This window comes from Schistocerca gregaria, chromosome 2 (assembly GCF_023897955.1).
Source record: "Schistocerca gregaria isolate iqSchGreg1 chromosome 2, iqSchGreg1.2, whole genome shotgun sequence".
Classification (NCBI taxonomy): domain Eukaryota; kingdom Metazoa; phylum Arthropoda; class Insecta; order Orthoptera; family Acrididae; genus Schistocerca; species Schistocerca gregaria.
In genome coordinates this window covers 23058519-23075637 of record NC_064921.1, presented here as the reverse complement: position 1 = coordinate 23075637, position 17119 = coordinate 23058519, and the positions used below count along the sequence as shown (strand labels likewise).

Sequence of the window (17119 nt, the reverse complement as noted above, 5' to 3'; positions counted from 1 at the left end):
CTGCTCCTTTTATAGTACAATTTTTGACGACATTTTTCAATTTTCTAGTACATTCGTGGCCAATTTTGTAAAATTTAGCTTCTTACTGACGAGCCTCTTCAAATGCAACTTTCGCAGTTAAGTAGTTGGATGATATTTTTTGCACTCCTGTTCCTCTGTTTTCGATCGACTATGAAATAATCCGAAAATTGAAGAAATAAAGAATTTTATTATTAAACTAAAAAGATATGAAAATAGTATCTTTGTGTCTTTGAAATAGGTTTAATAAATAGCATATTTTACTGAAGGTAGAACAATACAGTGGGTGTAATTTCCTGTTTTCACTAAAACTTTTAATGTTGTCAGGAGTTGCTTGAATGGAAATCAGTTGTATCTGTTCTAATATTTATCACTGGACAAAAATTCAGAATTTTATATCTATTACGAAGGAACTACTGTTTAGCACTCTTGTTTAAAGAAAACGAAGCGTCCAGAGAAAGGCAACTAATTTCTGAGGTGGTGGGCGATAACACTAAATGCTGAGTCAGTTGTGTAGTGGGCGATAACGCTAAATGCTAAGTCAGTTGTGTTAAAATACTCGCAGCAGCCCTAGTTCCACTGCAGTGCCTGCGCGATGAGTGGCAGTCACAATGTGGCAGCAAGAGTAGGCACGGGACCTTCTAGAGGGACAGCAACGCTAGACCACCACAGTTCGGCTATCCTCGGTGAGCAGTCAAAGAAACGACATTTCAACCAAGGTACAATTACAGGATGAAAGTCATTGGAAATTAACGGGGATAAATTACTGAAAGCTGGATTCGTATTCCGCTCACACCACGCCAGGTACAATAGAAATTGGTTTGCTGTAGATCCAGCGTCAACTGTTATATCGGGTGGCGGCTCCTGCGTGCGGCGACGCCAGCGTGTCTGTATACGACGTAGCGGAAGGTCAGAGGAAGCACCGATTCTCAAGAACAGTACCTCTTCAATACTTCTAGCACTTGATATGGTTGGTAAACCCTGTTAGCATACCCTTCGCGTCCTGGCTACCAAACGGAACCATCCGAGAGGATAATGCAAGACGCCACCCTGATATGAGGAACTGTGGATTCTTGACTGGTCTGGCCAGTTCCCTGATGTGTTACTAATCATACAGTATCATCTCTGGGCCCGATGGGTAGACACATAATCATACCAGCCTCTGGACAGGAACAGTGACGATATTACATACCACTGTTGTATCAAGGAATTCCTTAATATGTCATTCCAATCACTTTGCTTCTATGGCACAACGAATAAAAACGTGTATTCCTGCCAAGTAGGTGTCACATTTCACATCTACGTAGATGTGTGGCATGATTCCCGAGTAAAGCTAGACTTCAATAATTTAAAGCCCGTTATGTGATGAGTATCGGCCTCCATAGCTAGGTCGTCATTGCGGCTGACTACCAAGTAGAAGATCCGAGCTGGATTTGCGGTGATGCCAACAATATTTCTTTGGTGGGAGAGCTGGTACATCGTTGAGTAACACTTCCCGTTTTCGTTAGCGTAGTCATTAAAACTTATTTAATGACCGGTGTCGGATTTCAAATCAACCGACTAAAATTACCACGATTTTTAATGTCTTACATGCAATTTATCTCAGAATTCTTATTTTGCGACAAGCGTTTACGCTAATCCTTTCGAATAAGGTCTCGCCTGTTGGGTCCCATTTCTGCTAACGATACGCACCTGTTGAAAAGTGATGACGTCACCACTAACTGTAAGCATCTTATTATTTAAGAATTGGCACACTTATGTTAGTATGCTGCTGTAAATTACATCTGATATCGATAGTAAAATAACTTTTAGTTTAAAAGTAAAACTTTGTACATTATTTTATTTACTTTCCATTTTAATCGCCTATCCGTGTGTGCTTTATCGACTGTTTTTCAGAAGTAAGGAAAATTAATTACGTGACTTCCTGAACGTCTTTCACGCTCATTGTACCTTTGCACAAATAGTTTCCTCGGGTGCCTACTAAGAAGTCTTTCCTCTGTTCTACGAGGGTTGAATGAGTCGCCTAGGCTACAACTGATACAGCAAAATAAACACAGTGCGACAGACAATTTTTGTCTTAAATTTCTGACCTTCCACGACGAAACGAAGACGTTTCCCTTGTATTAAAACACAAATATTTTTAGGTGGCAACATCAAGTATATTAGATCAGAATCAGAAATAGAGAACCATCGATATTCGATTTCTCTACAGAACATAGTGCATGTGTACTTCTCGATACTCTGTTGCACAACGATTTAAAACAACAAATTTGTCAGATTTAAGTAATGTCCTTCCTATATACAAATGACAGGTAGATGTGAAAAAGCTTAATAGAATAAACCATTAGGAAAAAATTTGAAATTGCTGAACGCTTATCATATAGCTCTAAAAGTTAAGAGATTGATGTTGCTCGAATTCCGTTAGCATTCCAGTCAGTTTTCTTGAACTCGTTCTCAAATCTGATCTCCTACTTTTTCCATTGTTTTCCTTCATATCTGCAGATCATTTTGAAGGTGCTCTTCGGGAACACTTTCTCTCTGTTCCTGTGACTACAAGCTATTCATAAAATATGTTTATAAAATATACATACCAGCATTTTATCGTTATTAAATGACACAAGCCAGAATAGTTCATATATTTGACATGATGTTATATAGAATATATGACTAGTAATTACAACGGCTTCTTTATATCCAGTCACATAATCAGATATCGCAACAACTTCTTTAGAAAAAGATTGTCATACTTTAGAAAAATTTGAACATAAACAGTTACCGTTTACGCTGAGATGTCTCTGCGTCATCTATCTAATACATATGTCGTTCGATCAGCTGCTGGACAAAACAACGTATCCCGAGCATTTCAAAGTTGTTAATATTTTCTTGATGGCGGAGATGAGAGGCGAATATCGTGGAAGTTTTATATGTCGATTTAGTGCTCTCGAAAAGCACCAACCGAGCCACCAATCTGAATGGCCTCATCCCACGGAGGTCAAGATAAACACCACTCTCACTGAAAAAAGAGATCTTTGATGTGACCTTGAACAGTGCAGGTTTGTTACCATAACGAATACTGGCCGTTTGAGCCACAGCAAAACCTAATTTCGGCGATGAAAATTCTTCCCACTTTCAGAATTAAGACGGGTTCCAGTGACGCTAATCATCTCTGTTTTGTTTTGTTTTAGAGCGCAAGAAACAAGAAAAAAAGAAAAAACAAACTAGCGTCATAGGTGCGCATGTAAAAAGCTAAAAACAGAGACGCGGAGAGAGGTCTATAAAATACGCCACAGACGAAACCCAAGCGGGAACGTAAACGGTTAAATAATAGGTATTCCGTCAGGAAATGGATAGTTAAAAGTTGGGCTCAATGTGCACGAAGTGGTGAGGGAACGCCACTTAACAAATGGCGATGGCTAAAAAGGCAGTTCCCATTACGCAAACTAGTTAAAATGACCTTTCGGCGGGAGAGCCGAGAGGATGCCGTCCAAGGCGCTGGGAGAGGCTTAATAACCCGGAATATTCCCATGAAGGGAATACCAGTGGCGATGCCAGAGTGACACCACCTTCAGACAGACGACAACCCAGAGATCATCAGAGGGAACATAAGATCCAGTGGGATGACGTACGAGGATTGCATCCTCGGCAGCAGCGTCAGCAGACTCGTTTCCCGTCAGACCAACATGACCAGGAACCCATATAAACAGCACAGTGGTCCCAGCAAGAGTGAGCAAATGGCAGTTTTGCTGGGCGCGTTGCCTAAGGGATGGGTGGTGTACAGCGCACAAAGGCCTTGAAGGGCACTGAGAGAGTATGAGAAGATGTCACAATTGAGAAGTTGGGTCGCCGGATGTACTCCGTGGCTTAATACAGGGCGAAGAGCTCCGCTGCAAACACTGAGCAGTGTGCCGGAAGTCGATACGGTGCCAATGAAGAATACACACCCGACGCCACGGTCAGTGCGAGAGCTGTCAGTGTATACAAAGGTACTATCGCGAAGTTCCATGCGAAGGTCGGGAAACTGAAGGCGATAGAGCGAGGCTTGAGTAGTGTACTTAGGAAGCGAATGGGGGCCAAGATGAACATGGACCCCGCATAAAGCCAAGCTAGCGAAGGGTTCTCACTCACCTGGAAATTTTCAGGAGGTAACAGAGAAGAGGGACGCTCCCTATACTGGAGATCAAAGGAGCTATTGAAGAGGGAGGCATAGGACGGGTGGCCACGCCTAGCAGACAAACGGTCTGCGTGTACACGGATAATTTTCCGAGTGCAACAGTCTAGCATTCCGATCTGTCACAGACCAATCTCTAAACGGTGGTCGTAAATGGAAAATTCTGCGAAAATAATATTTAGCCGCTTTATTAAACTGGAAAATATTCTGTACGAAATAGGAGCGTGGACTACTGGAATTCTGAAGAGACATATATGGTGTACCAGGATGTAACCATTGTGATTTTTGAGCATTAACAGTGATATATGAAACTCTGTATGCTCATTCATAATTATATCACGACATTATCTACAGACTAAAGTGCAAAGAGAATGATTCTGTACATTAAAGCAATAGTCATCGGTAAAGAACACATGCATCAAATTCATTCCTTGTGCAATCTGGATGTTACTGACAGTACATTAACCTGGCTCATCTCAGGACCACTGCCATACATCTGCCGGACCGTTCGATTGATCTGACTCCCCAAGTCAACTGAAGCATGGGCTTTGACCAATGACGTCATAGTTTGCTCATAGATATTAATGTCATTATTTTCGAGCCATAGATAATAAATAGGTCATCTTCTGTCGCGAGGAGTCATCAATATAAATTTTAGTTAATGACTGTGACGTAAGACGGAGCTAGTCATGTACGACTGTTGTCACTTGTATTAATTTAAATCACATGTTCATTTCATTTCATTCGGCACTAATTTTCATTCTTAGTATGTTTGACATATTTTGGAAGAATTGTTTTTCATTCTGGACAAGATTTACTTTTTGATTTTCCTTTGTAGCTACGGATTTATCTGCCCCTATGAATATGAAGGAGTTGAAGCAGGGTTCGTAAACTGCAGTGCGGAGTACAAATTTTGCAGTTGTCCCTTTTTGTTCGCCTTCTCTAGCACTAGTTTTACTACGTATTTTTCAGTCGATAGTAGTACTAGGGAAGGCGAAAAAAAAGACATACGTAAAATTTGTCTCCCATACATTACTTGACCTCTATAGGTCCTGTTTTTCAGTCGACTGAAGTATGGGATACATGTATCAATTGAAGAATGGAAAGAATAGGATGCTAATTGCAGTGGACACGAAGAAGGCAACATCTGTAAATTTCTGTCCCGTACTTCATTTGACCTACATAGGTTAAATGAAGAATAGGATACTAGTGATAGCTAAGACGAAAAGGTCGATATAGCCTACGTTAAATTTGTGTCCCGTGCTGCAGTCAACCTATGCATATCAGCTGAAGTTCGGCATACAACTCATATATTTCAACCGAGGTATTCTATGCTAACGTTACTTCTGCCTTTGTTTCTTCTTACTTTTCAGCAGTAACATCCCAACACCTTCAGCCGAGCTATATAGCTCAATTGAAGAATAGGATACTAGGATTCAAAGAGGCGATACACTTAACATTATGTTCGAAATCTGAATGTACGTGATATACGTCTACGATGTGTTTTCTCTGTCATGCATTCTTTTGTTTCTCCACATTCGTCTTTGCTGTTAAATCTGTACCATACATCACCCATGGCAACTGCTGAGGTCTTTGTTCAAACCGACGGGGTTGTATCCCATTCTACAGTAATCCCGACTCTCCGCTACAAAGCTAGTCGAGAAACTGCAGGAAACGAGACTGCTGGAACTTCTGCAGACAATGATCTTGAATGGCTGGGTATCATCTCGCTCCTTAAGGTCAGACGTCGATCCTGTTGTAGAAAGGCTACTCTTGGTTGACACTACTAGCTGTGACGGACTGCCGGGTCTCTTTTAAAAGCTGACCCTATTAAAAGCTGTTGATGCTGTAGTTCGGTAAACATTGATGGTATGTTCAGTTTACTGCCTTTCGTTACGTTGGAATTATGTACCTGTGCGAAGCCAGGCGATCCCTTACCTATGCTAGAGGGAGCTGCCTAGCAGTACGACACTGCACTCCCATTGGGCTCGAGTGGGGTTCAGTTATTTCCCTGAACTCCAAACTTTAGGCCTCACATCATTTTCTTAACTCAAGTAAAAAACGCAGGAATGGTTCCTTTGAAAGGGGGTACTACTAATTTCCTTCCGCATCTATCCACAACAGACATACGTTCCACCTCTCTGACACCATTTTCACTCTTTCTTGCATTCTAATGAAGATAGCATGATTCGCACAATCCGTTTTTTAATTACAAGCATTTCCCATGTAAGCCTCTCAGAGGCCACAATCGCTACAGCTCGCTAAGTGAATGCATGCAGCAAGGTAGTTATTTGGATAGCAAGCAGTTTCAGCGGCACAATACGCACCTCGCCGTTGAGGAAGCAGTAGAGGCAGGCAATGAAGAAGCCCTGGAAGGAGACGAGGAAGTGCGTGGCGTAGGACCAGAGCGCGAACTCCCAGGCGGCCCTGTCCAGCGGGGCGTCCGCCATGTTGACCAGGTTGGTGATCCCCAGCAGCGGCAGCAGCACCACCGCCGCCCGCACCGCCTTCCTGGTGACAACAATAGAGAAAAGCTATAAAGAAGTCCTGGAAAGAGACGAGGAAATGCATTAAAACAGTGCGTGATCTCCTAGACAAACTTGGTCAAATGGACAGGTGATCGGGTATTGTAAGGTCTGATGGGACCTAACTGCTGAGGTCATCGTTCCATAAGCTTACACACTACTTAATCTAACGCTGAAATCAACACACACACACCCATGCCGTAGGGAGGTCTCGAACCTCCGGTGGAGGGGAGCCGCCTGGACCGTGAAATGACGCCACAGACCGCGCGGCTACCCCGAGCAGTTAGTTAACTACAAAATTAACGTCACACCACTGCCACCACAATAATAACTGTAGAGGAATACTAGGAAAAATTCCTGGGAGGAGAAGCGAAACTGCGTCGAATCTAAACATGAAGTGCCAAGCAGCTATGTGCTGAAATGCTTCTGCCACGCTCACCAGGCTGGCTATCCCCAGCGGCGACATCAGCACCACTGCCACTGCACCAGTTTCCTGGTGATAACAGCGGCACAGAAGTCATGGAGGGAGACCTGTAATCGCATCAAATCAGCTCAAGCTCCAAGTGGATCCTCTCCAGAACGGCATCCTCTGTGTTGAACATGTTCGTCATCGCCAGCAGTGGAATCAGAGAGCCACCGACACCGCACCAGGTTTTTGGTGGGAACAACAAAGGAATGTTATAAAGAAGTCAAGGAAGGAGACTAGTAACTGCGTCCAATGAGAGCACGAACCCCAAGGTGGTCTTGTCCAGTGATGCATCAACTGTGTTGAATAGGTTCGTGATCTCCAGCAGTGACATCATCGCAACTGCCACCATACCATTTGCCTGTTGGCATCAGTAGAAGAATGTTACAAAGAAATGCATGCCTTATGACTATAGTTCAATGTACCATGTGCACATTTCCAGGTGTTAGCCACCATGTTCAACAGCCGGGCGATCCCCGGCGGCAGCAGCAGGACCAGAAACGTGTGCACAGCTTTCCTGTCGACAGCAGTGTCAGAGGTGTGTACCCACCAGAAACTCAGTAACTAATCAGGGCTACTGTGCTTATTTGTCTACAATACTGCTATTGTGAAGAAGTATGTCTCAAATAAGTTTCAGAACTTCAATCATGCTGAGGAAAAATCTTTCACTCTAATATGCAATCTAATTGCCCCCCAAAACCATGTCAAAAAGTTAATTAAATAGATAGGTATGTAATTTAAAGTGTTAAGTATTGCATGGTGGTCAAACGAATGCAGTGGAATGCCATGAGACCTTCACATACATTACGACACTGCTAGCCACTGCCTCTAGATGTACACCCTCATATTAGCCCGGGTAGCTATCTGACTGTATGTTGCACACGTTACTTCATGTACCATCGTCATTTCCCCTTTACCTGTTCCTGTAACGAACAGCGGAAGGAGAGAGATCGAAAGCTGCTCTCTATGCCTGTAAGGTCTTTTCGAGAAATACGTAGGGGGAACCTGAGCCTCACGGACAATATGAGACGTCGTTCTGGTACATTTTCTAAGTATTTCGGTACATACGTCCTATGATCTCCGTTGGCTCATGACAAAGTAATAACACAGAGTTGATTTACTTGGTTTGTTATCTCCATTAGCACTGTTTCTGTGAACATATCTTCACATCAGTAAAGAAGGCTATTATACAAGTAAAATTTTATCACGTTGCGTTCACTCTGGACAGTCAGGGTAGAGTGCACTACGTAACAGTTCAGGAGCTGTTCCCTTGCAGGTGTTGCTCAAAATTTCGACCATAATGATCATGGAAAAGAGCACAAAGACGGAGCATCGACTGCGTGATACATTCAAGACTCAGGGAAGAATGTAGTACTTGTTCCGTGGCTACGACAATCCCAGCAACCAGGTGCAATTTATATCGACATGAGCGTCGTAAACCAGGTTCTTCACGTAGCCACTGAAGAGGAACCTCATTGGCTATTGTATTTTACGGGGTTTTTTACTGTTTTCAGTATAATTTCCCAGAAACGGAGGTAGCTGCTCTGGTACCACGCGCAGCGGAATTTGAATCCGCGCCTAACGTTATGGGCGTCGAGGACCCATAGAGGTCTCTGCGCCATCGCGCCTTAAGCTATGTCGGCGCGCGCCTCCAGGACCGCTTTTAGTGTTGGAGCGCCGCAATGGAACACGTGGTCCCAGCGGCCAATAGCGGCGCCCTCGATAGAGTACTTAAGCGCTGGCCACTCGCTCAGCCAGAATCACCTTGACCATTTGCTGCATGGTGTAACCAGTGGCTCCTGTAAATCAATCCTTACAAGACCCAGGCAATCATTGTAGATCGTACCACTCGCTCCTTCCGGCTACTGGATTTCTCCCTTAATGTCTGCCACCGTCCCGTCAGCCTCACCCCCACCCTCACCTATCTTGGCCTAACCATTGACCGTCACCTCACCTGGATCCCTCATCTCCGCTCCATCCAATCCAAAGCCCACAATCGCCTCCGACTCCTCAAACTCCTCTCTGGCCAGACATGGGGGTTGCACCTCTCTAACATCCTCCTCACCTACAAATCCTTAATCCATCCCATGCTAGTCCTGCCTGGAAATCTGCCCCCCCCCCCAAATTCTATAAGTCCCTCCAGATCCTTGAGCGTCATGCACTCTGCCTTGCCTTCCATATACGCCTCCAGTCCCCCATGCGGATCTTCTATGATCTCATTCCTTTCCCCCATCTGCTTCTATTCCTCAAACATATCCGCATCCTCTACACCTCCCGCCGACTTGATCCCCTCACACCCTGGCTGCTCCTCTCCTCTCCAACCCTCGCCCCCTGCCATGTCTTCACTGTTGTGTTCCCCCTACCCTCCATGTCTACACCCTTCATATCCTTTCCCAAGGTGGCTTCCATCAACTCCCCTTCCTGGATGATGCCCTCTCTCCCTCCATTTATCCCTCCTATCAACTGTGATCCTCACTCACACTCCTTTCCTCTGTCCTTTTCCCGGGCTCCCTCTCGCCCCTCTTCCATCCTATTTTTCCCCACCTCCCCTCTTTCTGTCCCCTTCTCTCCCCCGAGTCCTTTTGCATTTCCCTCCTCTGCCTGCTCTCATTCCCTCTCGCGTGTGCCCTGCCCCTCTCCCCCTTTATTAGTCTCTCCCTCCTTTGTTCCCCGCCCCCTTTTCGTTTTTTTCCTTCCTCCCTCCTTGTTCTTCCCCCTCCTCCAGGTCCCCCCCCCCCCTCATCTGCCTTTGGCTCAGCAGTGCAATCTTTGTGCCGTCATTTTCGTGCAGTGAGAGTTCCGTGTCGTGTTTTTCGGGAAGTGTTGCGAACGGCCATCATACTGTCGCTGGGTGTGCTTTTTATCTCTTGCGAACAGAAACCAGACTGTTGCCATGTTTTTTAATTGTGTGTGTACTAAGTTACTTGTCTGATTGCTGTGTCTTTAATAACATTGCGAACCTCTTTTGCTTTCTGTTTTAACTTTCCGCATTTTTCCGCCATTTTACACTTTACGTCACCGTTTACGGCCTGTTTTTCTTGTTTCTTTTCTTCTTCCGTCTTAAAATAAAGAAAACGTCTGTAGGCTGTAGAGCAGCGTAGTAAGCTGCTGCCAGCCCGCCCCCTTCAGACGGAATTGAAAATCAATAAAGCAAAAAAAAACAAAAACGCTCAGCCAGTCAGTCTAACCGCGCGTTCGTCGGTTGACACCTCGAATCGCGCTACAGAGCTTACTTCGTTGCTCCTTGTACGAGTGGACGTGTTTGTTTCCTTGTGACTCCGTTGTTCGATGTTGTTGTTATTCGTTCTGTCCTTAGTTGCTCGTGTCCGTCCTCTCCCGTTGTGTTGTTGTTCGCCGGCCTCTCCGCGTGTCCCGCCGCGCTTTCTGTCATTGCTGTCCGGCGACCGTCCCGGTCGCAGTTACAACAACTGTAATTGAGGTAACATACCGCATACGTCGTAATTACGGTATTACTGTTTAACGAACCACTAGAGACTGTGGATTCCTTATACGAAAATACCCTAGAATCACTTCCCAAGTTTTGTCGATTTACCTTGGTTCTTGGAGGAAGCAATACATTGCCTGCGTCTTCGGTGTATGCCCACTTTCGGAATTTTAACGGTAAAGTTCACACTGTTCACTGTTGCACAGAGCGTCTCTGGCAGCTTCTAGCACTAGAGTTGAATTGGCAGTTACTGGATAATTTGCCACATATTAAATCAAAACGTGCATTTCACTGCATCATTCCTCAGTCAATACTATCTGATAATGTGCTCTCAGACTGACAGCTAATGCACAACTTCGGGCTGAGCGAAAAAGAAGAGAGAGAAATAGAGAGAAACGTTTCAGTGCGAAGGAATTATCTGAATGGGGCAGACACATTTATATGTGATGGACATACACTGGTTCGAATCGTGCGTCGGGCATGGTTGTGTGTGATGTCCTTAGGTTAGTTAGATTTAAGTAGGTCTAAGTTCTAGATGACTTATGACCACAGATGTTAAGTCGCATAGTGCTCAGAGCCATTTGAACGATTTTTTGACATACACTGGTAAACATGTGAATACAATTCCAGAAATGTTGGATGACTTGTTCAAGAGAAACGCTTCGCAAATTGAGCTCGTCAACAACGCGTTGCTCCACTTCTGTTCCTTACGCAAGTAACTATTTGGTTTGGCAATGACTGAGCTATTAGATGTCCTCCTGAGGGATAGCGTGCCAAATTCTGTCCCACTGACACACTCATCGTCAAAAGTTCGAGATGTTTGGAGAGTACTGCCCATAATACTGTAATCATTCTCAGTTGGGGGGAGATCCGGCGAGCTTTCTGGCTAATTTAGATGTTGTCAGGCATGAAGAGAAGAAGTAGAAACTCTCGCCGCCTACGGACGGGCATTGTCTTGTTGAAATATAAGTCCAGGATAGCTCACAATGAAGGGCAACAAAATGGGGGATAGAATATAGCCGACGTACCTCTGCGCCATAGAGATGCCGCTGATGACATTCAAAGGAGTCCTGATATGAAATGAAGTGGCACCCCAGACCATCACTCCTAATTTTTGGGGCATATAGAGGTTGACAATCAGATTGTGACACAAGGAACGTCCTCGCTGTTCTTCATTTTGGGAATGCAGGAGGACGGCGTAGGTTACCTTCAATCGCAAAGATTCCTCACAGTTAGTTATAAAACGACATTTACTAAATATGAAGAAGTACTCAACTTAAATGATGCTTCTTCTTTGAAATGTCCAGCAAATTTAGATCTTTGAAATTACTATAAGTCATATAAAATGCAAAATCCTGTCACTGTGATTCTGAGCGTGGCCTATGTAGAGTCCAGGGCTGGCCTACAATGCCTACGGAACATGAGTCTCGGCTGACGACGTACTAACGACGCTGCTGCTTGTAGAATCGGCTGTAACTGGACACTGTACACGAGTCGAGGTCCTCAACAGAACTGACCACAGAAGATTAGTGCTCCGGTATTTAAGGGGCGTCGACGAATCGCTATCGACAGACGTGATTCCCTTGGGTAGGCAGCTGCGGTCCATTACGGAGCTCGAGGGCGGCTTATCTATTGTGGTGCGGTACTCTCTCAAGTCGTGGCTACCGTCACCAAACTTCGAGGCTCGGTGGGAAGCGGGATTCATCAATTCTGCTCGCGCATGTGAAAGCCTGACGTGGCCAGGAGTGTTGCCTAATCTCTTCCCAATTGGGAATGTTTGGAGCTTTATCGACAACACCCTGCACCCAGCCCGGGATTATGACGATCTAATGCGCCAGTAGTACAGAATTTGGCACGATATCCCTCAGGAGGACATCCAACAAGTCTGTCAATCAATGACAAACAGTTATTTGGCTTGACATTGGCTGAAAGAGCTGCTAGGTATCCTCCTGTGGGGTAACGTGCCCAATTATGTCCAATTGGCCGCCATAATCTCGGGCTGAATGACTGCTTGAATGACGACTTATTCAATCTTTAATGATCTTTCTTTGCACAAATCATCCATTTTATCTCAAACTGTCTGCCCCCGGTAGCTGAGTGGTGAGCGCGACAAAATGTCAATCCTAAGGGCCCTGGTTCTATTCCCGGCCTTATGGAAGATTTTCTCCGCTCGGGGTCTGGGTGTTGTGTTGTCCTAATCATGAACATTTCATCCCCATCGACGCGCAAGTCACCAAAGTGGCGTCAAATCGAAAGACTTGCATCCGGCGAACGGCGTAACCGATGGGAGGCTCCGCTCACACGACGTTTCCATCTCAAACTGTAACCATTTCTTATCTGTGTATGTAAATTATATCTTCCGAGTAGTGTCACATTCGTATGTAGTGTGTCTTTTTTTGGCTTAGGTTATATGTGTGTAGGTACATTCAGTGGTATTTGTCGCTACTGTAGTGATAATAGTGAAGAAGGAATAAGTTAAGATGTCATAGTACATGCTAAAATCGTACAGAGAAAATTTAGCAAGCTGTAAACCACCCTCCTTTCATTATTTAACCCGGGGAGTAAAATTATATGTAAAGTTTGTTGAAAGTCGCCAACTGCTCCTATTTTGAAACAAAAGATGAAAGCAGTCTGGGTATATGAGCGCTGTGACTTAACGTTGCCCCAGCACATTTACAGTTTTGTACATCAGTGTTGCGCTTGTGTTGAACTTGTAATGTAAGACCGTATGTCCTCACGAGAAGATTACGACAGCGTTTCAAATTTTTAAATTCGGCCAATAATTATAAGAAGTACGGAAATCGATTTTTGTTGCCACTGCAAGCCGTTATACAGGCAACCTGCAACTGTGAAAGTGAAGTGCACACCGTGCATCGTGCTAGCTATTTACTGATACAGATAGTCTTGTGGAATGTGATATATACTTTTTAAACAGCCTGTACTAACGAGACATCTTAGTTTGACTGTTACTAAAAAAATAGTAACTTTTAGCGAATTTTCTTCATCAACTCAATCCCCAGTAAAACAAATACGCCGGAGATACGCAATGTGATCAAAAGTGTCCGGGCACCTGGGCTAAAATGACATACAAGTTCGTGGCGCCCTCCATCGGTAATGCTGGAAATCAGTATGGTGTTGGCCCACCCTTAGCCTTGATGACAGCTTCCACTCTAGCAGGCATACTTTCAATCAGGTGCTGGAAGGTTTCTTGGGGAATGGCAGCCCTTTCTTCACGGAGTGCTACACTGAGGAGAGGTATCGATGTCGGTCGGTGAAGCCTGGTACGAATTGGCGTTTCCAAACATCCCAATGGTGTTCAATAGAATTCATGTCAGGACTCTGTCCAGGCCAGTTCATTACAGGGATCTTATTCTCGTCTAATCAGTCCGCCACAGGTGGTGCATTATTAACAGGTGCTCGATTGTGTTGAAAGATGCAATGGCCATCCCCGAATTGCTCATCAATAATGAGAAGCAAGAAGGTGCTTAAAACACCAACGAAGGCCTTTGCTGTCATAGTGGCACAAAAACAATAAGGGTTGCATGCCCCCTCCACGAAATACACGGCCACACCATAATACCACCGCCTCCGAATTTTACTGTTGGCACTACACGCGCTGGCAGATGACTTTCACCGGGCATTCGCCATAGCCACAATCTGTCATCGAATCGCCACATTGTGTACCGTGATTCGTCACTCAAAAAACGTTTCGCCACTGTTCAGTCATCCAATGTTTTCTCTCCTTACACCTAGCGAGCCTTCGTTTGGCATTTACTGACGTGATGTGTGGCTTAAGAGCAGCCACTCGACCACGAAAACCAAGTTTTCTCCCTCCCGCCTCACTGTCGTAGTACTTGTAGTGGATCCTGATGCAGTTTGGAACTCCTGTGTGGTGGTCTGGACAAATGTTTGCCTATTACACATTACGACCCTCTTCAAGTGTCGGGGGTCCCTATTATTCAACAGACGAGGTGGGCCTGTATGCTTTTGTGCTATCACATCGGAAACAGTGGACCTAGGGATGTTTAGAAGTGTGGAAATATCGCGTACAGACGTATGACACAAATGACCCCCATCACCTGACCACGCTCGAAGTCCGTAAGTTTGTAAATTTGTAAATTTGTGGTATGGTCTTATGGGACCAAATTGCTGAGGTAATCGGTCCCTCAGCTTACACACAACTTAATCTAACTTAAACTAACTTACGCTAAGGACAACACACACACCCACGTCCGAGGGAGGACTCGAACCTCAAACGGGGAGAGCCGCGCGTACCGTGACAAGACGTCCTTGACCCCGCGGCTACCCCCGAGGCAGTCTGTGAATTGCTTGGAGCGTCTCATTCTGCTATCTCACAATATCTAATGAATACTGAGGACGCTGATGTGGAGTACCTGGCAGAAGAGACATCAAAATGCATCTAATATCAGAAACGTATGTTTTTGAAGGTGTCAGGATACTTTTGATCGCATCTATTCGTAATTTCGTCAAGTTTATATTGCTTTTAAGTACAAGTCAGATGAAAGTATCTGTACTTTACTAACGACTGAACACACGTCTTAAAAATGAAGCTACCTCATTAGTGTATGTCGTAGTTGCGTAAGGCGGTATCAGCACTGCCTATTTCGGCGTTGCTTCATCAAAAAATAACGCTGCATTTACATATATCGCTCCAATGGGTCGAACAAAGATGTTAATAATGGAATTATAGATAGTCCACCCACCTGTTACATTTCATGTAACGTCAGCGTCATTGCCAAAACATGTGTAATTAATTGAAACTGCTTTCCTAAACTTTCGGGCTGCTCAACGGCGCTTATTAACACCAAACGGGCAACTACTCTAATAAATCTGCAGACTATCTTTGGTTACAGTAGCCTTTCATGTAAAATAATATTTTTTGACGTAATTTGTTTAAAGTTTGCTTGCCACTTCATTTAAATACACCTATAAGGGTGCTGTTATCTTAGCAGTTACCACGACCGTTGGCAAAACTATTTCGAGCTCTTCTCAGTCAACAGACGGTAAAAGCCAGAATAAAATCCGACGGAGACTGCTCAGTTTCCAAGCAAGTAACAGGACTGCTAGCTTACTGAATGTCGGTGGCTCGATTAGCAGTGATTAAAACTTCGAAATGGATACTGCGGTTGCACTGACATTAAAAGCCACCACCGAGGCACGAGCAGTAGTTTGACTGATACCCCGTTTGCTAGATTCAAAGTAGGTGAACGTTTGGAAAAACTCTTTCTGCTTGCCGCTTATTTCCAACTTTCCCTCGGTAAGTATAGACATAATCTAAGCGGCTTTCGGAAATAAACACGATATTTCAAATATGCTAATCTGAGAGCTTACCGTTTGCAGTAGCCAGTGAGCGATTTCTAGGGTTCGTTCAATACACTCATAATACCTTGGTGTTTGAGATATATTCAGGCGACATTATCGTCTATGAAAGAACCTTGCATATCACATGCGCTACCAGCGTGCTCTTCTCTCACAATTGCAAAGGTTCACCTCATAACCCAATTGGTTTTTTTTATACAGGGTTAGCCAGACAAACCGGTAGCTTTAAATAAGAAACTAATGCTTTAATTTAATGGTTATAAATATAAAGTACAAAGGTAGCCATTTACTGTACAATAAGTGAAAAAAATTTTTTGAATACAACATCTTCAAATGTCCTCCTTTGGAATCAATGCACTTCTGCAGCCGGGCCTGGAAGTTTCCCATTTTGCAGCATATTAACTGGTATTTCTTCAGTTTCGTCCCGAATTCGTTGTTTTAGGGCTGGGATAGATCTTGGTGGATCGTTCTGAAAAACTCGTGTTTTTAAGTAACCTCACAGAAAAAAATCGCAGGTTGTCAAATCTGGAGAGCGAGGTCCAAGGGATATCCCCGTTTCGGGAAATAATGCCGACGGGAAACAAAGCATTCACAGCATTCATGGGAACTCTTGCAGTGTGTCTTGTTGCCCGATCTTGTTGGAACATTGTGTGTTCATTCATGGAAAATGGGCTAGTTCTGAAATAAGAAAGTTCTGGATTATCGCAACGTAACAACAGAGTTAACAGTCACAGCACTTCCACTGATATCCTCGAAGAAAAATGGGTCTATGATTCCTCTTGCCGACATTGTGCACCAAAACGTCACTTTTTGAGCACGAAGCGGTATTTCATGAAGTGCGCCAGGGTTTTCCTCCAATCAGTAACTGAAGTTTTGTTTATTAACAAAACCAGAGAGGTGGAATACGCCTCATCGCTCATCCACAAGTGATTTACTTGGTCGTCATTTTCTTCAAGTCTTCTGACAGTTTCGTCACAAAACTATAATAGTTTCTGACAGTCACTTGGTTTGAGAGATTGCACAATCTGTATTTTGTAAATCTTGACGAAGAATCCTTTACACCGAAGTGTTACTTACTCCAAGACGTAGAGCATGTTGTTTGGCAGATCGGCGTGGACTTCTGAGCATTGCATGTTGAAGAGCAGCGATGTTTTGAG

At 44.3% G+C, this 17119-nt stretch overlaps 1 protein-coding gene across 1 annotated transcript in view; it reads right to left on the bottom strand.

Annotated features, from left to right (window-relative positions):
* LOC126334547 (PDF receptor-like) overlaps nt 1–17119 on the bottom strand; it is a 466998-nt gene that overhangs the window by 21464 nt on the left and 428415 nt on the right. Inside the window, exon 11 of the mRNA XM_049996914.1 lies at nt 6514–6697. Coding sequence (XP_049852871.1) covers nt 6514–6697 — 184 coding nt within the window. The remainder of the gene's footprint in view (nt 1–6513; nt 6698–17119) is intronic.